At 38.7% G+C, this 20370-nt stretch overlaps 2 protein-coding genes across 6 annotated transcripts in view; both read right to left on the bottom strand.

Moving 5' to 3' along the window:
* The window catches only part of LOC112156628 (NACHT, LRR and PYD domains-containing protein 12-like), a 68469-nt gene extending 64749 nt beyond the window's left edge, over positions 1 to 3720 (bottom strand). For all 5 annotated transcript variants that reach the window (XM_036214541.1, XM_036214544.1, XM_036214543.1 and 2 more), the window contains exons 1-2: positions 3686 to 3720; positions 350 to 469 (exon numbers count right to left, since the gene is read on the bottom strand). In XM_036214541.1, the coding sequence (XP_036070434.1) occupies positions 350 to 396 (47 nt within the window). In that variant the 5' untranslated portion in view covers positions 397 to 469; positions 3686 to 3720. The remainder of the gene's footprint in view (positions 1 to 349; positions 470 to 3685) is intronic.
* A 10875-nt stretch (positions 3721 to 14595) lies between these two features.
* LOC112156841 (NACHT, LRR and PYD domains-containing protein 12) overlaps positions 14596 to 20370 on the bottom strand; it is a 31114-nt gene continuing 25339 nt past the window's right edge. Inside the window, exons 8-10 of the mRNA XM_024289233.2 lie at positions 19113 to 19286; positions 16502 to 16548; positions 14596 to 15880 (exon numbers count right to left, since the gene is read on the bottom strand). Of these exons, the coding sequence (XP_024145001.2) occupies positions 15321 to 15880; positions 16502 to 16548; positions 19113 to 19286 (781 nt within the window). The 3' untranslated portion in view covers positions 14596 to 15320. The remainder of the gene's footprint in view (positions 15881 to 16501; positions 16549 to 19112; positions 19287 to 20370) is intronic.

Below are 20370 nucleotides of genomic sequence, written 5' to 3'. Positions count from 1 at the left end.
TGAGTTCAGACTACACATATTTTTTGGATGGAAAACCTGCCCTTAATTAAATTGAGTCAATCCAATGGATCATTTCTTTGAGTGTATTGTTCAGCTCTCAGCATAGGTACCGGTAGTTATGCAGAGAGTTTTACACTGGATGGCCTTCCCAACACAAACCTAAAAGGCACAGGGAAACCCAGATAGGCACGAATACTCTTGATTTAGGGCTCCCACTGGATTAAGCTCATTGTACGCCCTGGGAAGTCAACCAGGTTTCCTTTGTGCCATCTGATGTTCTTGATGAGAAGCATTGTTTGGTCCTGCTGAGAGCTGGACTCTGCTTTGTTCAGTAGAAACTGGTTCTTACTTTGAGTCTGAAGGTCCTGGTTCAGTTGTGGATTCTTTAGGATCCATTTTGGATGGGTTCCTCTTCACAGGCACATAGCTGGATGCTGCAGACTGGTCTGTCTTTGTGAGCTGCTGACCTCTGCAAACACAAACATCAATCCAAAGTTAGACTGTCTGTTCTGCTTCAAAATAAACAAACATTGACTGCTGAATAGAATCAACATTTTTGATACACACTTGTAACTATTGAATAATTGTTTTGTCTATTTGTGTGACTTACACATCAAATTTTCTATAGCAAATAGTTAATTATATAGATTCCAAGTATCATTTTATAAATGTATACATGTTGTACATTTCGGCGGCGGCCAATGCATTTCAAAGCTTCAGTTTTCCTCAACCAAAACTATCCTTGTTAATATTGACTATTTTATGTTTCTAACGCAAGTCTTATATATAGAAATGATATTTTATGGAGGAATTCCATCATAGATGGATAATAAGCAGATGATAGTAATCTCTGATCTCAGCCGAGACACATCAAAAAGCGTCCCGTAGATCTCGTTTTTTTATGGTCTTGAAATTTGTTTTTTGTTTGGGAAATTATATTATCTGAAGCTGCAGTTGCAGCTCGATGGGTTTGGAGCAGATAGGTTCAGTGGCTGTATGGAAGTTCTCATACTGGCCCAATTGTTGCTCATTATTATCCCACAACTCTGTTACCTGGCCAGACAGAACTGCTGGAAAGCTGAAAGTGGAGAACAAATCCTTTTCCTGTTGAGACAGTCTCACTAGCTTTGGGGTTGGCCGGCCTTTATTCACCATTTCCAATTTTTATAGAGAAGTCCATCTTCATCGTTATCGGTTGAATCAACGTTAATGTGTTAATACCATTTATGGCTACAGTTTAATCAGCGGTGTTTTATTATGGAAAGCCCGCAAACACCGGGAGTGAGGAGGGAAGCACTAACTGTATGAGAATAAGACAGACTTTCATGAACCTAACAAGTGATCTAGGTTAGAAACTGTCTTGTGGAAAAACAGTCTGACAGTAGTGCAGCCTGGGCATTGGACTGTGAGAGAAGCTGAAAGCGCATTCGGAATAATCTTAAATATATTTTGCACAAATGTGTGTGTTTATATATATATTGTCTGTGATTAAGATACTTCCTTTCAGATATTTTTAGGCCTCCACTGAAGGCTTTGCAGGCCCTGATTGTACGCAACTGGTACATTTAAACATTTAAGTTGTTGGTTTTGATTAAAAAAAAAGATTTATTACTGTTTTTTTTCTTTGCATTATAATACTACGACTTTTTGAAACCGATTATTAAAGTTCATTAACCCATCCATCCAGTTTAGGCAAAGGAAGCTGCTGAACATCAGTTGCTGCACTTCTGCTCTCACTCCACCAGATGGAGACATGGAGCTGCAGCACCAAACACTCCACGATGGAGTAACATTTCACACATTCAGTCACTTTGACAAAGAAAAAACAAACCTCCTCCTTCTACAATTTAGGAGCTATGAAGCAGATCAAGAAAAAGCTGACAGAAATAAAACAATGAAGTGAAATGAAAGAAAGATGTGGATTTGTTTCTTTCACAGCAGCTACAGAAATGAAACAAAAACATCTGAAGAGACCAATTTATGACAAAGTTTTCCAAATTTCTACAATGTCCCATTTGCTTTAATGAGGATTTTTGAAAAGTTCATTTTCTGCTAAGTTTAAACACTGAATGCACAATTGAAGATCAAAGCTCAGCTTCAGTCCGTTTACTGCATAAAAATCAAACTTTTTAGAGTAAAAACAATTTGCACATATACGTCCAAATAAGCTAAAAAACGAATTAATATTCATGTTGACTACTTGTAATATGTCCGGCTAAGATGCACATTGTTGCATTGCTCACACGTATTACAAGTGGGTCTAAGCTTAAGGTTGAATCCAAATTCTTCTCCTATCCCTAAATTTGTAGGGACATTTTAAGGGGTAGGGATGTCTGTAATAGTTTATTCAAGGCTAAACCCTCGCTGCAGAGGAATGCAGAGCCCTTTGGCCTGACGGCAAAACGCGTTCTTCACGCAGATGCACTAACAGAAGTTTACATTTAAATTTAAATAATGACTTTTAGTTGTAGTATTTTTAAAGTTATAAAACACCTGTTATTATATATATTGAAGCACTGTCAACTCCACACTAATCTAGCTGGCCAGCGACTATTGATGACATCATTGAGTGGTAGTCACGTCCGAATTTGAAAACACTATTTTTTCCATAACTCTCTGTTTTGAGGGCTAAATATAGGGGTAAGGGAGAAGCCACAGGGTTAGTGAAAGATATCAGATTTGGCCAAATGTTTTTATTGATGGTTGATTAACATAATAATTAAATTCAGTCCAGTTTTATTTATTTAACGCAATATCACGCTGCAATCATCTTAGTGGGCTTACCGGTAACTGTACAAGGACCGCTAACTTTTCCTCTGGGTTTGTGTGGGCAAGAAAAAAGTTCAGTATTTAAAAAAATTATGTGTGAACAGTTACTGCCTTTTTTAAAAAGCTGAATTAAAGCAGATTCAAAGAACTGAACCGAACTAGAAAAACTTGACAGAGATCTGACCAAAATGAGGAGTTGAAACACTCATAAAAATCGCAAAAATGAAATGAAGGGCTTTGGGTACATGAACACTGACGGGAAAATTTGATGCAATTATTTCAGATTATATGAATTTAAAGCACTTTTTCATCCTCTAACACCTGATGGTCTCTCTGCTACAAATTATTCTATTTAAGGTGGTTTGTCTGTTGGAATGCAAGAGCTACCAAACGTGGAATGAGGAAACATTATTTGATGTCTATCAGTCCCAGCACAAAGTCATCTGAAACTGTAATCTATTACTTTCGTAATGAGTTCCTCAAACACAGATCACACAGATTTGTACTGAGGAGAACAAGAATGTTTGTGAAGTATAAATGTAACATTTTAAATCCAGAGCTTCATGATGGTTTGTGTGTCTAACAGAAAAGTTTCTTTGATCTATTTGGTGGAATGTTCTGACAGGAAGCAGCACCTGTTCCACTTTGATGCTGGAAACCAGAGTTAGATTCCAAAAAAAATTCAGAAAAAACATTTTAAAAAATCTGCTTGACTGCTATTTACTTTATTGTCAACAATCCTCAATATTGTTGATCAATGATCAAACAACGATGAAACATTTTAAATAGCAGTGGTGAGAGTTTATGGGGAAAGAAGATTTTCTTTAAACATTCAGAAACAGTCAAGTTAGTGAAGACAAAAGTTTAGAAACAAACTTCAGTTCCTTCAAAGATCTGAAGAAAAGTCTCTACTCACCGTATGAACGCAGCCACAGCACAGATCAGTAAATCTGAACCAAAAATAATTCACCTGTGATTGAGACGTAGGAGCAAAGGTGGGCGGGGCAGAAGGCGGAGCAGATTTACCTGCAGCTTGAAGTTCAAGAAGAATTTTTATGTCAGATTCTCCTGCTAACTCAAACTGTGACTCTTTCTGGAATCAAATCCACAATGTGCCTGTTTTCTTCCAAATATACTCTCCACTAGTCACAGGATCAGGATTTGATCAGGTGTTTTCTGACCATCATAAATATGGTGGACATGAAAAAAAGGGGCGGGCTTTCTTGTTGATGGGAAATGACTGTCAGGAGCTGCAGATGTTTGCATACTGACCAGAAAACTTCAGATGAACATGGAGGAGGAAACATTCAGAACACACAGGAAATTTAGAAAAGCAACCTAATACAACCCTTAAAGCTGCACACAGCAGCACTGAGAAGAACCTCCAAACAGAAAGAATCTGAGATTCAGAAACCTGAGATCTCCCAAACTAAAGCCAGAGAACAAGTTCAAGAAGAAACCTGAGATCACTTGATAGCTGCTTAGAGGAGGGGTAGAGCTTTGAGCTGTCAGGTTGACAGATTGTTGATCTCAGTTTGTAGTTGCGTTTACATAGACACAAGTAATTGGAATAAACGCCTGATCAGAATAAAAAGACATCATGTAAACACGCCAGTGGACAAAGAACTAGCAAAAAACGTTAGCGTGTTGCTAAATTAGAAGCTAAATTCTAAATGTTTTTAAAATTACTATTATCATATTTTTTTTCAGCCAGAGAGCCACCATGGAGAGATAACAGAGCCACAGGTTGCAGAGCCCTGACCTAGGGCGCCATACAGCCCAGAACCGAGCCTGTTTGCAAGCAGGGAGGGTGCTTTGTTTTAGTGGGAGATTCGGACCGCTGTCCGTCTGGCTGCTCTGCGCCAAGGAGCTGCTAGACTCGGGAAAACCGTGTCTCGCTGGAGAACTGTGTCTCCGAGTGGTTTCGGGACAGCGTGAGCTGGCGAAGGCGTCTTTTAAATGTGGAAACAACACTCCAAACATTTCTCTGGAACGTGCGAAGAATCATGTACAGACAAAATAAAGGCTGATGTTATTCACACAAATTTACATTCGGCCAAGATGCACATTGCTCCATTGCCCACACATATTTGAAGTGCATTCAAGGCTAAATGTATAACTCTAACCCTTCCTCTGGGTCGAAGAAGCCAACAGCTCGTCAACTAATCAGTGACTCAGCTTTGGGCACATAACGTTTTCAGCAAGTGGATCAAAGAGTCGGAATAAACATTCAAAATGGGAGATGTGCTAGTAGGCACCTCTTTAGCTCTCCAAAACTTGTAAAATAGTCGCTCAACATCGTCCATTTTGTGGCAGCGAATGAATTCCAGAACAACTTTGGCGGTTGCTCCGCAGCAGGCCCGTCAAGGCGTTGAGCAGTAAAGTTTGACAGGCTTCAAAAGGGAGGCAGCAGACGCGAATTTGACGCCCCGGTCGCATTTGTGAATTGGTATTTTGGGATGGTCTTTTGCTTAAAGATTATTGAGTCCGCTTACTAAGACTTTTGTAGATTTGAGGCTTCAAAGGAAGTTCTGTTTGTGTACAGAAGTTCATTTGTCTTCACCTCATTGTTGACAGATATGATGTGAACTGTAGAAGTTTTTTGAGTTCAGTCTCTGTGAGCTTGTTCACATCCAGATGGAGGAAAAAAACTTGAAGATGTTGATGTTTTCTGAAGTTTCTCTCACGCTGTATCTGTTAATCCTGCTGGTTTGTCTCTTCTAACTTCCAACTCTGCTTTAGAGCTGTTTGTTCCTCAGCTTTCGGTCTTTTCCTCATTCCAGACACGCATGAATTCTCTTCATCTGCCATCTACTGTCACTGAAGCAGAAAAACCTGATGGAGAAGAGGGGAGGGGCCTGACTGTTTCTTGGAACCAGCTCTTCTGGTTTGTGAAAATGGGACCAGTCATCATTCAGACTCAGGGGAACAGAGAGTTTGCTTAAATGCAGCTCAGAAATATCACTGACAGTAAAGCTAAGAATTTATTTTTTCTCAGGTCAGTTAGAATCACAGCTTTTTAAATTCACAAGAGTCTATAGGGAACATAGCTTAAGAAAAATGGGTTTGATGGTGCAAAATTATTAGCTTGGCTATTCTATTTTATTTTTTATATGTATACTGGTTGGTTGGTTGGTTGGTTGGTTGATTCATACTACTTTCACCATAATCATTCTACACAGTAAAACATGTAAATGGTGTATACTTTTTATTGCTTTTCCACCTTCCTTGAAGGTCCAAATTGCTCTACAGTCACAGACCCATTCACACTCATATTCACATGCCGGTGGTGGCTCAGTTGCCAAACACTGGCACCAACCTTCCACCAGAGGCAATGTGGCGCTCAGTGTCTTGCCCAAGGACACTTCAACACACAGGTGGGCAAGGCGGGAATCAAACCTGTGATCTTCCAATCAGAGGTGGACAGCCCTACTGCTGCACCACAGTGGTGTAGGGAAGCAACAGAGAGTTGAACTTTACTTGCAGTGATCCATTCATTCATTTTCCTGGGCTGGGTCCTAGGAGTAGAAGCCTAAGCAAAGATGTTCAGATATTCCTCTTGGCCTCTTCCTTCAGCTCCTCTGGGGGAATTCTGAGGTGTTCCCAGGCCAGCTGAGAGACGTAGAATCTAGAATGTGTCCTGGATCTTCCTTGGGGTTAACGCTCGGTGGAGCATACCACATTAAGAATATGGTGTTTTTGTCTGTTCCTCACTAAGTAGTAACTGCCCTTTTCTAAAGGTAAAAAGGGTGGAAAGGTAACATTGTGTGTGACTTTAGTTCAGGAACTTCTTCATTGTGTCTCTGCTGTGTGTAAATCCTTCTGCTGCACAGAAACAGACATGACCAAAGCAAGCAGAATCAGCTGCAGGCAAGCAGACCCAGGACCCTCGGCAAAAGCTGAGAAACGAGTAGATTAGATTCATGTCTGAACGTAAGTAAGACAGAACATGCAGTTGGAGGAAGAGATTTTATCAACGAACTGTAAAGTGAAAGAATGTGGATCATCCAGATCTGTCAGAGACCAGTCTGACGGCTTTCAGTCAAACTGAAAGAGTCAAACATTGAAGAAATATTTGAGTGGGCAGGAACTTTAGAAAAACACCAGTAAAACCCAAAAACCTATAGATTTTTTATTACTTCTGAAGATTAAATGATCAGCAGACTCATGTTCTATTATTGATCTGCTTTATTCTAGCAGCCGTCTTCCAGGAGAAGTGTGGAAAAAATGGAGATTGAAAATCAAACATGAAGATTTTTAATTTAAAAAATCCTGGGAGGATCGTCTCTGGAATCCGTGGATTCATGAGTTGTGCCATCAGATCTGAGCCTTCATGCTGTTGGGGCTGCAACTTTTCCCTCAGAGCCCTGCAGCATCATGGGATATTACAGTCCAAACTAGCGGGAGGAATTTGCAAACAAACAGAAGCTATGTCCGAATTCCCACTCTAATCCCTAACTACAAAAAAATATATATTTAGTGCAGGATTATCTAGTGCCCTGCATTTTAAAAGCAATTTGAACACCATGTTCACTACTTTTTTTGTAAACAAAAACTATGTCACAATGTGAAAGTCTAAGCAATATAAACTTTTCACGACATCTATTTATGACTCTACTGTGTTCTAATGTTGAAAATATTGATGGTTTACTTAAAAAAAGGATTTAAATCTTTTTTTTTGCAAAAATTGTTTAAATGCAATGCATTGTCGTCTATATTTGCTAATGTAGTGAGCATTGATGTTAGTTTTTCACAAAGACTTCTGGGAAATTTCCAAGGCACTCGATTTTGTAATTGTAGATTCAGACATTAGAAAATGGCGCATGCACAATATAGTGCACTATGTAGTGAGGAAGGAATTCGGACACTGCCAGAAACTGTGAGGAAAGTCAAAGTCAGACATTTCTAATATTGTTCAGGGGCCTGGGCCAAATGTGACGGCGGGCCGCATTCGGCTGTAGTCTGGGGACCATTGATCCAGAGCAGTGATGTTTTTGAGCTGTCGCTGAACAACAAACGTTTAAATCCCTGTATTTTATATGGATAACAAGTTCAAACAGGTAACAAGTGGAGGACAGCGAATCCTCTACAGAAAACGTTACAAGTCTATGAAAGTCAGAAATCTTGCTTGTTTGTATGTGACCAAATACTTATTTTCCACCATAATTTGCAAATAAATTCTTTACAATTTTTTCTATCATTTTGTCTCTTATAGTTGTGGTATACCTATGATGAAAAGTGTAGAACTTGCACAATTGGTGACTGACTAAACACTTTTTTGCCCCACCAATGTCAATTTGAGTTTTTAATGGGTTAAAAAAAGTCTTGAAATCTTTCAGGCGATCTTTGGGACTTTTTCTCTGCCGTTGAAGGAGGAGCAGCTTTTGTTTGGAAGAATGTTCTGCAGCCGAACCACATTCCTGAATGACATCTTTGTTCCTTGATTACAGGGTGTGTTTTAACTGCTGTAGATTATTCAAAAGATAAAGGTTTCTTGTAGCTCTGATGTTCTGCTGTAAGAATAAAAAAGGACTGAGTGCTGCCCTCTGGTGGACAGCCTTCTGACTAGAAAAAAAGCAGATTAGAACCCAAATGCAGAGAAAATCACAATGATATAACAAAGACAGAAAGGTTTATTCACATAACACATAACTGAGTAGTTCATAGATGTGGAGAGCTAGGCGTTAAACAAGATGGCACAGTTCCCTAAATCCAGCAGCAGGTTAGCTAAGAAGAAGTGGGACACAGGGAGGAGAGTAGACAGGGTTACAGTGAGATGCAGCGTATGGTGAAAGTGGAGGTGTCACAAGCCAAATAAAGGGTTTATGAAGACTTGTTTGGTAGAAAATAGGGACAGAGTGAAAAGCAGATTAGCAAGGAAGAGACCCAGATGGCAAGGACATGGATTGTCAAACTAATTTTGGTTCAGGGGCCACATTCAACTCATCTGATCTCAAATGGGTCAGACCAATAACAAAATAGCAAAATAACCTATGGTTGACTTGTTATATGTTGCTTTGTTACTGTCGTTTTTTCCTCAGTTGAAAAAAATGCCACAAACAACCAAGTAGCCTTATCACTTTGTACATATTTTTTCAAAGAGACCCGTAGATTTCAAATTAAATTGATTTCACTTTTGAAAAAAATGGTTTATTTAATTTTACACAGACTGAATATTTTACAGCTAACATTAAGGCAATCCTGATAGTAAGTTCAAGTGGTTAAGAAATGGTTAAAATTCCTGCCTAAAATATAAATGTGAAAATCAGTAAAAAAAAAAATTAAAAAAAATTAAACTTGCAAAGATTTGTGAACATTTGGAATTAACCTCCCTTTCTCTCTTGAAACTCGGCATCGTTTGGCCTTCACTAGGCTGTCAATACCAGGATTTAAATCATGGGTAACAAAAAAATTAATAACATCATTGTCTGTGTGCAAAATACAAAGAAATGTCCAAAAATCTTTTCCTGCATTGGCTGCTTTTCCTTTACTCCCCCTAGTGGCAGAATTGCTTATTGCAGTCATTTTCTTACAGAACCAGAACTCGCCATAGGAATGGGCAAGAAACTTCCCAACATCCTTATATGTTTTTCTCTTCAGGACTGGGCCGGATTAAACCATCTGGCGGGCTGTATACGCCAGATTCCACTTCTTAGAAGAAGCCCCACTTTTGTTAAGTTCCTTTTCAGGGAGAACCGTAAATGCATAACATATAGAAACTGAATAAGTTGGGGGGGGGTAAGTTGGTCACTCAGCCATCTATTATGCTACGTTCACACCCTTCACACCCAACCCAATTGATCACTGACCCACCACCAAACCTGTCATGTTGAACGACGTTGCAGGCAGCTTAACGTTCTCCTCGTCTTCTCCAGACTCTTTCCCGTCTATCACAGGTGCTCAGGGTGAACCTGCTCTCATCTGTGAAAAGTTCAGGGCGCCAGCAGTGGACTTGTCAATACTGGTGTTCTTGAGCAAATGCCAGTCAAGCTCCACGGTGCTGGGCAGTGAGCACAGGGCCCACTACAGGACGTCGGGCCCTCAGGCCACCTTCATGAAGTCTGTTCCTGATTGTTTGGGTAGAGACATTCACACCAGTGGCCCTCTGGAGGTCATTCTGTAGGGCACAAGCAGTGCTCAGCCTGTTCCCCCTTGCACAAAGGAGCAGGTATCAGTCCTGCTGAGGGGTTGAGGACCTTCTACGGCCCTGTCCAGCTCTCCCAGAATAACCACCAGTCTCCTGAAATCTCCATGTTCTGGAGATTGTGCTGGGAGACACATTAAACCTTCTTGCTGCAGCACGTGTGGATGTGCCATCCTGGAGAAGTTGGACAACCTGTGCAGCTTCTGTAGGGTTAAGGAATCACCTCATACTGCCAGTAGAGATAATTACGCAAGCCGAAATCAGCACGAGTGGAAAACCAGTCAAAAAAGATCAAGAGGGAGAAACTTGAAATGACCTCCACAACACCAGTCCTGTTTTGAGGGTTTTCTAATTGTTGCCACTGAAGTGCACCTGTTGTTAATTCCATGAACACCAATACAGCTGAAATTGATTAACGAGGCCCTCAGCTGCTTAACCAACCAGAACATTATCAGACAGGTTTAATTCAATTCATGCCAGGTCCAATAAAAAAAAGTGTTCCTTTCATTTTTGTGAGCAGTATATATTGGTTCTTAAAACCGGCTATGAAGCATGCTCAGTCAGGAGCACTTGGTGGTATTTGTGCTCATATCACCAGAAAAAGAAATTCTTATGTTCATTGACTGTGACAATATAACAAATAAAGTGGCAAAAACTAGTTCACTCCTTAGTGACTTATGATGTAGATTTTTTTTTTTTTTTTTTTGTTTAATGTTAAAAAAGTTCAATTTAGCCTTTACATTCACATTTTCATACAAGGAAATATTTCTGTTAAACCACAAGTTTTATTAAAATTATTTATTTGCTTTTATTAGTTATTTAGGATTTTTTTCTGAACTGTAATAAAACATTTATATTACATTCTAAATGGTTGCCTCATTTTTCATGTGGCGAGAAATGGGCCGGTCTTGATCATTAAACTGGCTCTGAGTCATGAATCATGAGTCATCACTCATTTGATTCAGCTCAAAACGAGGTGAATTAAATGAGTGATGACTCAAACCGGCCCATTCGATTCAGCCCGAACCATAGACTGTAAAAATAATGGACTTATCGAGCCATGAGGTCCCCCATTGGAAATGCATTACTTCCTCTCCTCGCGAAACTAGGCCACCGGTTTCACCGTCAATTCCTGAAATGGCTATCACCATATTGCAAACGTCTGCAACCCATCTATACAGTCTATGGAAACCCATCAGCGACTGAGTTGCTATGAGTCATAGCTGAGTCGTGGAATATATAGAAAGTACTGTCGCCAATCTGGAGTGAGCTTATTAAGAGTGTCCGCCTCTTTCCACGCCTCTACCACGAGACCGTGGGATGTAAACATCTTCTACTTTAGTAAGAGAGAATTGTACAAGTCATTGTTGAAGCTTTTGAGGGAGAACCATTCCAACATTTGATTCTGTCAGCGGTCCTTTTGGATTTACATTTATTCCTTTTTGTCGAGATAAAAGGAGCATTTGGGTGACGCCGCTGCAGAGCGGCGCGCGGCCCCCTCGCGCGCGCCGCAGCGTTACTTCACATGCTTCACATCCAGGTTACAGTCTGATCAGATGCACGTGAGAAGCGCGTTCAGCGGTATTTAAAATAAATAACCATCCTAACAAGAGAACAGTTGGATCTTTTTTCTGTTTAAAGATACGACCAGGTCCAAGTTTGTCTCGCGCTCCTCAGACGGCTGCGTCTAATTCAGGCTGAAGCTGAAAAAGTGCGGCGAAGATGAAACTTTGGTTGGTGGTTTTATGCACATATATGCAATGTATAATTTATAAGCTACAAACAGTGAAAAAAGAAAAACGAACGTTAAACAAAGAAAAAAGTCCAAACACATAACCTCAGAGTGAAATCTATTTCTACAGAGTAAATCCTCATCTAAAAATGTCGACAGCATGCTCCTCTTGTAGTTTTAAACTGCTGCATCGGTACATCCCATTGAGGAAAACAACAGTAGGACAATGATTGGTACATTGGTATTGCTGTAATTGTTTCTTTTAATCACCTTTCTATTATTTTAATCCATCATATTTTATGACTCCACATATTTTAGGTTTATATGTATTGCTAACATGTAACAGCATTTTAAATGTTTTACTGTCTTAATGTTTTATTGTCTTAATGTTTTATTGTCTTTATGTTTTGATGTATTTTTAACTGTGGCTGCCTCTTGGCCAGGACTCCCTTGCAAAAGAGGTTTAAATCTCAATGGGACTATCCTGGTTAAATAAAGGTCAATAAAAAAAAAATTGTTGAATTGTAAAGGAGGTGTTAAAAGGTCTTCACGGACTCATTGATGAAGTCTGCTCCCATTGGCTACCCGTCATCTGTCAATCAAATGCCCCAGACGTTCGACGTCAGACCCACAAACGCTTATTGAGCCATCTGATTGGTCAATTTATAACTCTAATAACTTGTGATAATGGAAAAAAATCTTTTAAAAAAATTAGGATTAGAAAAAGGAAGTTAATCAGAAAGCAGCAGAGGAAGAATGATTATTCTGACATATAAAATGACTGAGAAATAACTGTCTGTTTCTCAATGTAAGTCAATGGGACTTTGGCCTTTTTGGAACCCAGTGGTACTTCCTATATGGAACACGGAAGGAGGGGGGCTTGCTCTGTCCAGTTATTTTATATACAGTCTATGCTGTGACATAACATTCTTAATCAATGTAGTTGGGTCAAACATTATTGAAAACTTGAAAGAGAGACAGAAGTTTAGCTACAGTCATCACCAGTCATTTTTTTATTCAACTTAAACTTTCCAGATTTCCAAGAGACAAATGTAAAGGTTTCAGGTCTAATTTAAAACGAAAACTTTATGTAAAAGGAGAGAGCAAAACCACTAGGGATGTCCCGATTCAATCACGTGATCGGAAATCGGGCCTGATCACATGGTTGATGACTCAATCGAAATTGGTCTCCTTTGTCCGATCAGGATCGGATATTTCATTTATTCTTCTGATTAGCGCTTTATATTTTAATCTTATTGTTCCGGATAAATAATCCACTAAAGGTCTGCATGTCATGAAAAGATCATAAAATGTCATTACCAGAAAACTGCAGCAGCTCCAGCATAATGCTAACGTAAACACATCAGTAAAGCTAGCTAGAAAGCTAACTTCCGGGACCAATACCTCTTTTAAAAAAGCTTTAAACTGACAGCAAGTGTCTCTATTGTCCTAACACAAACAACAACCTCTAAAGGCATTTCAACAGAAAAAGTTTTTTTTTCTTTTTAATGTGAAGCTCTTTGTGCTTCAGGCAAATGGCTACACAGCAGCTGCTAACTGCTACATGCTAGTGCCGTGATTTAACTCCTTAGGACCCGAGCTGTCCTTTGATATGCCTGTTTTATTTTTATTTTTTATTTTTTATCTGACAGAGAAATAACAGTTAAGAAAATTAACTACTGTGGTAATAAAACTGAAAATGTGATGTCTTGAGAACATAAAAATTAAGCAAAAAAAATAAATAAATGAAAACTAATAATTATGTCAGCTTTTCATGAACACTTATCAAATTCATGCTAAAATAAGTTCTCATTCATTTTTAAGAATTTAAAATGAGGACAGGAATCCCCTTTAGTTAAAAATGTTCAATAGCTCCAAAGATATTGAAGCTAAAGTCACTAAACTTAATTATCACTAATTATCACCTATATGACAAGAAAATAGTTATTTTTTTTCCTAATTTATATTTGTTGTATTTTTACTTGTTTATTAAAGCTACTTCACAGAAGTGTTTTATTTAAGTTTTTAATGATAAAAGAAGGTTAATGAAATATAAATAAGAGACAACACAAATCTGTTTATTCAATTTATTCGTGTTTTAAATGTGTTACAAAAGTATCGGATCGGGACTCGGTATTGGCAGATACACAAAATCAGATGATCGGGCCCCCCCAAAAAACCCAAAACCACTACATTATGAGATTACAAACAAAACAAAGATTCTGTTAGAATTAAATGAGTAGGCAAGGCAAGGCAAGTTTATTTGTATAGCACATTTCATGTACAGAGACAATTCAAAGTGCTTTACATAAAACATTAAAATAAACAATCAAAAGAAATAGTAAAAATGTCATTCATCATCATTCAAATCATTAAAATCAAATTAAAAGAAAGTAAAAAGATTTTAATTTAAAACAAGCATAGATAAAAAAGTGCAGACGTAAACTTTTGAATACATATTAATCAAATGCAACTGAGAACAGGTGAGTCTTTAACCTGGATTTAAATACACTGAGTGTTTCAGCAGATCTAATGTTTTCTGGAAGTCTATTCCAGATCTGTGGTGCATAGAAGCTGAATGCAGCATCTCCATGTTTAGTTCTGACTCTAGGAACTGATAAAAGACCGGATCCAGATGACCGGAGAGGTCTGGCTGGTACATACTGGGTCAGGAGGTCAGTCATGTATTTTGGTGCTAAACCATTCAAAGCTTTATAAACCAGTAACAGAACTTTAAAGTCTATCCTCTGACAGACAGGTAACCAGTGTAAAGACCTCAGAACTGGACTGATGTGGTCTACTTTCTTGGTCCTTGTGAGAACCCGAGCAGCAGAGTTCTGAATAAGCTGCAGCTGATGGATTTTTTTGGTAGTCCTGTAAAAACACTGTTACAGTAATCAAGTCGACTAAAGATGAAAGCATGCACTAGTTTCTCCAGGTCCTGCTTAGACATCAGATCTTTAATCCTTGAGATATTTTTGAGATGATAATAGGCTGATTTAGTGACTGTCTTAATGTGTTTATCAAAATTTAAGTCTGCGTCTATCACTACACCCAAGTTTCTAAACATATAAAAGTCCATGTGACTTAAAGAAAAAATACTTGTAGATAGTAAACTTTGAATCAAACTAAATGTTGAGAAGTGTTCAAGTTTAACCCCCTAAAACCTTAGCTAAAAAGTGAGGTCTTTACATATACACATAGTCACAGGTCCCCAGTTAAGTAATTCAACTACTGTGGTAATATATCCTAAAATGTGATGTCCATACATGAAGTCTTTTATTTTATTTTTATTTTTGTAACCCTTCACACCAAGTATTGATAATTGATCATCTAAAAAGGATTAGCTGATCAAAAGATCAGCTAATCCTTTTTTGTAACATTGTTGCACAATATTTGTGCTTCAAAGAAATATAATATGCTGACATTCACGGAAACTTTGATTCAATTAAGAAAGAAAAACAACAATTGAATTTTGTATTAACAGCAGTTTATATCTATACAGAACTAGATGAGAAATAACTTAAGACATCATTGAGTCTTTCATCAAAACGTTCAGGAGGAAACACATTGAAAATTTGAATCTGAAAACACGTAAAGAGGCAGACATGTAGAGACTGAACTAACTGTTCAGCAGAGAGTTTCTCTGAGAGGACCCTAACCTTTACTCTGATCTCAACACAGAGCCACTGAGGAGCAAGTCAAGAATCTGAACCCAAATCCAGGGTAAAGAGGTTCAGTGAATGTGGTGTTAAAGGTGTAGATGTGGATCAGTGAGTCAGAGGACACTTTGAAGAAGGACAGAGTACCAGCAGGACAGTCCACATACACTGCTACTCTAAAAGTGGAAGAGGGGGAAAAGGGGGAGGAGGAAGAAGAGAGGGAGGAAGAGATGTATATTTCATTGTTATTGTGGCACACAGAGTAGCCACGAACATGAGAGCAGATCAGACTCCAGGACTGATTGTTCCATCCAAACATACAGTCATTACCGCTTCCTTTTCTACTGACTCCTCTGTAACTCACAGATATATAAACCAAATCTGTCCACTCAACCTCCCAGTAACAGCGACCAGTCAGACCATCTCTACACAGCAGCTGATGACACATGTCGAATCTGTCTGGATGATCAGGATATGACAGAGGTTCCGTCTCAAAGGTCACCTTCCTGTTGTTGTCAGACAGTTTGAGGTTTCTGTTCACTGTGTTTGTGTCGATTGTGAGGCGACAGGAATCTGATGGAGAAACAAACACAATCCAGATGCAGTTCTTGATCCATTATCTGTTCATTTATCTGTTAATTTCACTAACTAACACTTTCATCTCCGGCACTATTGATCTATGTTGCACATGCTACATCCTGCTTGCACAGTCTAACTTCCAAACTATACTATTTTGCTTTTTTTGCACTGTAAATTGTCATTGTCATCCATTTTGTATAGCCTTATTTAACATCATATATCTCTCTTTTGTAAAGTTTTTTACGCTAGTCTCTGTTTATAGTCTTCTCCCCCTTTTTTAACAAATCTGTCATCTGTATAATATGTTCAAAGTACCTCAGTCATTAAGTCTATCTCGCTCAGTTTTTTTTTTTTTTTTTTGTGATCTGTAAATACTTCCCATATACTGTATAATAACCTGTACCATACTTATTTATAATAATATTTATACCACTTGCTCTTATTGCCTATTGCACTTCTGGTTGGATGCCAAACTGCATTTCGTTGCCTTGTACTTGTACATGTGTAATGACAATAAAGTTGAGTCTAATCTAATCTTATGGATACTTTGATAAGGACTTGAGAATGACTGATTTGACACTTAGTCACCATGACCCACATGGAAATCACACTTACACTTCCTCAGACCTGGGGTCAACCATTGGACTCCAGCAGGCTCCGCCCTGAAAAAAGGAGGAGGTTTAGAGCAGCGCAGGCTCTCTCAGCATGCAAACTTGGACATTACACGGCTCTCATCCTCTTTTTGTTCTAAAATGATGAAGAAGATTGCTACAACAGAAATGGACTATCAGGGATGGTTTTTGCCAATGGTCAGGAAGTGGAACATTTTAGCCATCAGTTGTTTCCACTTTGATGTGTTTTTGTTCTCCCATTCCCTCCTGTTAGTTGTGTTGTCTAGGATAGACATAGCCTATGCCCAAATTCAATCCTCTAATCCCTAACTATGAAAAAACTATTTAGTGCAGGACTACACAGTGACCTGGATATTAAAAGCAATTCAGACACTATACTCACTACTTTTTTTTTTAACTGCGAGTATGACGTCATTTTAGGATACTTATTTATTCATCTATTCAGGTCAGATGATGAAAACGTAAATGGTTTAGTAAAAAAAAAATTTTTTTTTTTTTTTTTTGCAAAAATTGTTCAAACGAAATTCATTGTGGTCCATATCTCCAGCAATGAACACTTTCTTTTTTCTGAGAATTTCCAGGGCACTTGATTTTGGAATTGTAGATTCAGATAGCACTATAAATGGTGAACACACTATATAGTGAGTAGTTTTGGGAATTTGGTCATAGCCATAGACTGTATGTAATCACTGGAAAGCTTGACCCCTCCCCTCCCACGTTTCAAATAGAAAGTACCTGCTGGCTATAAGAAACCAGATCACATAGACTTCTATTGAGAAATAAACCGATATTATTCAGTCATTTTACTTGTCACAATACCCATTCTTTCTCTTTGTCTTACCATCTTCTTTCAAATCCTAATTTTTTTTTTTCATATTTTTTTTTACCACAAGTCATTCAAGTTTTAAACTGACTAATCAGATGCTTCAGTAATAGCATGTGGTACCTGCTAGCTCCACCTCAAATGTTTAATTGACAACTTCTCCTAAAACACTTTCAGTAGAATGGTTGTGGAGTTTGCACAAGCTCACTCATGATTGGTGACAGTAGTTGACATAGAAACGTAACTCAGACAGACTTGGACCAATCAACGTTGTCTGGCTCCAAATGGTGGCGCCCGTATCGTGGAAACATGTTGACTGAGTTGGCAAAACTTTTTCTGAAATTTCCTCTGTAATTGTGTACTCTAAATAAATTTAAGTTAAATGACAGAATTTCCATGCTATTTCAGTACGGGCATAAAATGTCAGTCTTAGATGATGGGTTAGCAGGTGTCAGACAGCAGGTGTCCCTCTTCCCAACGATCGGGGTGATTGTACGCTATTGCCCTGTAACCACTGTGATGCTAGCAATTACAAATTGCTTGGAATTATAAACCAGCCCTCACCCGATTGATCCCTGCATGCTCGAAATGGGTCTACTTCCACAAGAGCATTTTATGACACTTAACAGTCAGAGTATCTCTTGATATGTTAGCCATAACAAGGACTTCTGACTGCGTCTGTACTCTGACTTATCATTGGAACTGGCCAGCCACACAAATTGTGTTGGTGTGTGCAAAGCTTTACTAAACTTCACTTTGATAAAAAGAGACCAGAGATCGTACTGACACACACAATTGTGCCTGGCGGGTGTAACCTGCACGCTTAAATCCAATTAGATAGATTTGAGTGTAAGAGGTTGCAAACAACTGATCAACGTCAAAGAAAGACCCAGATCCTAACCTTCAGCAGTAGCTGAGGCCTTTTTATGAGTTATAGAAATGTCAAAATCTTCAGCTGTAGAGACCTAGCCGCCTGCACACTCACACAGTGTAACATAAACAATGGATTTGTAGTCCCATTGATTTAACTGTACAGCAGTTATTTGGCAATAACCTAGCATCAGCTCTTATTCAGAACGCATCGCCACTTGTGCAACCTAAAGTACTGAACAAAGTTGAGTGTTGTTTTTGAAACCTTAAGTGTTAGACAAAGTTTAAAATTGTTGAGTCACTGTCACCCATCTTTAAACTGCATGTTCTGCTAACTGTTTTCTGTTTACCACTTCAGAATTTTAATATCTAAAAGTAATAACTTTGAGAATCATTGTTGTGAACAGAACCTGGCAGCCTGTTTGACAGATGATCTTAAATGGTTGTCCTGCCATCTGATTAGTTAGATCATGTTGGATCAAAACAATGTGGACCTAATTTGATTGGATTTTGTGCCAACAGCACACACAGTTTCATATATATATATAAAGACAGACAGGCAGAGAGTGGTTCATGTCAACATACTTTTCAGTATTTAGGTGTTGGGAAAAGTAGCAAGTGTTTTTGAGTCAAAAGGTTCAAGTCAAAGTGAAGTCAGAAGATAAAGTCCAAGTCAAATTGCAAGTCTTGAAACATTTTGTCAAGTTAAGTCTAAAGTAAAAAAAATTCACGACTCGAGTCTAACTCCAAGTCAAGTGACTCAAGTTCACTCCTCTGACTGACAATAAATCAATCACAGATTCTGTGATGATCCAGCCACAGTGCTGAGTGAGGGATATCAAGCATATTTGTAGCTTTTCTTCATCAGTATCAAACGTTTCAACAGCAAACTTAACCATACTTGACAGTGTTCAGTCTCCAGTGTGGATTTTCCAGCTGTGCCAACAGTGGCTTCATTCCACCCTCTCCTGGATGATTGTAGCTCAGGTCCAGCTCTCTCAGATGGGAGGGGTTGAACTTCAGAGCTGAAGCCAGAGAAGCACATCCTTCTTCTGTGATCAGACAACCTGACAGGCTGCAGACACACAACAAAAAGGCAGAAAGTTTAAGAGAACTGTAGTGAGGCTGAAGCAGGTTTGGACTTTATGAAATAGTTAGCTATTAGTTAGCTCTAGTTAGCTGTAGCTATTACACAGACAAACTGTTCAAAGAGACAGACAAGGTGGATAAAACAATCAATTATAGTCTGCTTCATACCATCAATTCATGAAAACAACATCTACAAAAATAAATAATTAAAAACATATTTATGGCACCTAATTGAAACAAAAAAAAGTTTTCAGGAGTCAGCAACCTGGGGTACACGTGCTGCAGTTATCACGTGGAGGAAAAGAAAGTGGCCCACGGAGGTGTGACAGCAATAAGCTCATGATCTGTCATATTGGGTTTGAGTGACAATCTCTTCTCACAATGAACATTTCCCTGTGGCGTCATCAGGAAAGTGTCCTTTCACACAGCGGTGTTATTGTGATCCCGCCCACTTGTATAAATATTGCAGCTTTTTTTTCCAGTGAAATTTAAAAATTTCACACAACGCACATTGCTTTCCCCATCAGCCTTCACAAATTGGCAATTTAAACTAATTTGACTGTCAGGAAAAAACAACTCCCCTGTGTTTTGAAACTATTGCCAGTGAGATGACAGGTTGGGCAGTATGAGGATGGGTTGTAAATGGAACAAGAGCACATGCGTGAGTGGGAAAAGTGCAAAGCTTGTCCTCTTTTTGTTCTGCCAAAAGTCAATATAAAATGTGAACACATTTAAGATTAATTTTACAGCTGACCACTATTTCATACTGATGATGAGAAGGACATAATTGTGATGCTGCATTATAGTTGGCTGGGTGTAGGACTTTCTCACTGGACACCAGAGTTCACTTCCAAGGGCGGGCAATTAGATAAAAAAAATCCAGTGTGGGTCCTTAGGGCAAGATGCCTCACACTGCTGCTTAACTGGGTCTTCATGTGCTTAAAAAAGCAGGGTTGTGACTGGAGGAACATCTGGCATAAAAACTCTGCCAAACCCCCTTCGGTGAGCCCTAACGGCATAAACCACAAAAGTTAGCAATTATGGTTGGAGATGACATATCAGTTGACATA

The sequence above is a fragment of the Oryzias melastigma genome, linkage group LG2 (genome assembly GCF_002922805.2).
Source record: "Oryzias melastigma strain HK-1 linkage group LG2, ASM292280v2, whole genome shotgun sequence".
Lineage (NCBI taxonomy): Eukaryota > Metazoa > Chordata > Actinopteri > Beloniformes > Adrianichthyidae > Oryzias > Oryzias melastigma.
This window is presented reverse-complemented; position numbering and strand designations above follow the sequence as displayed.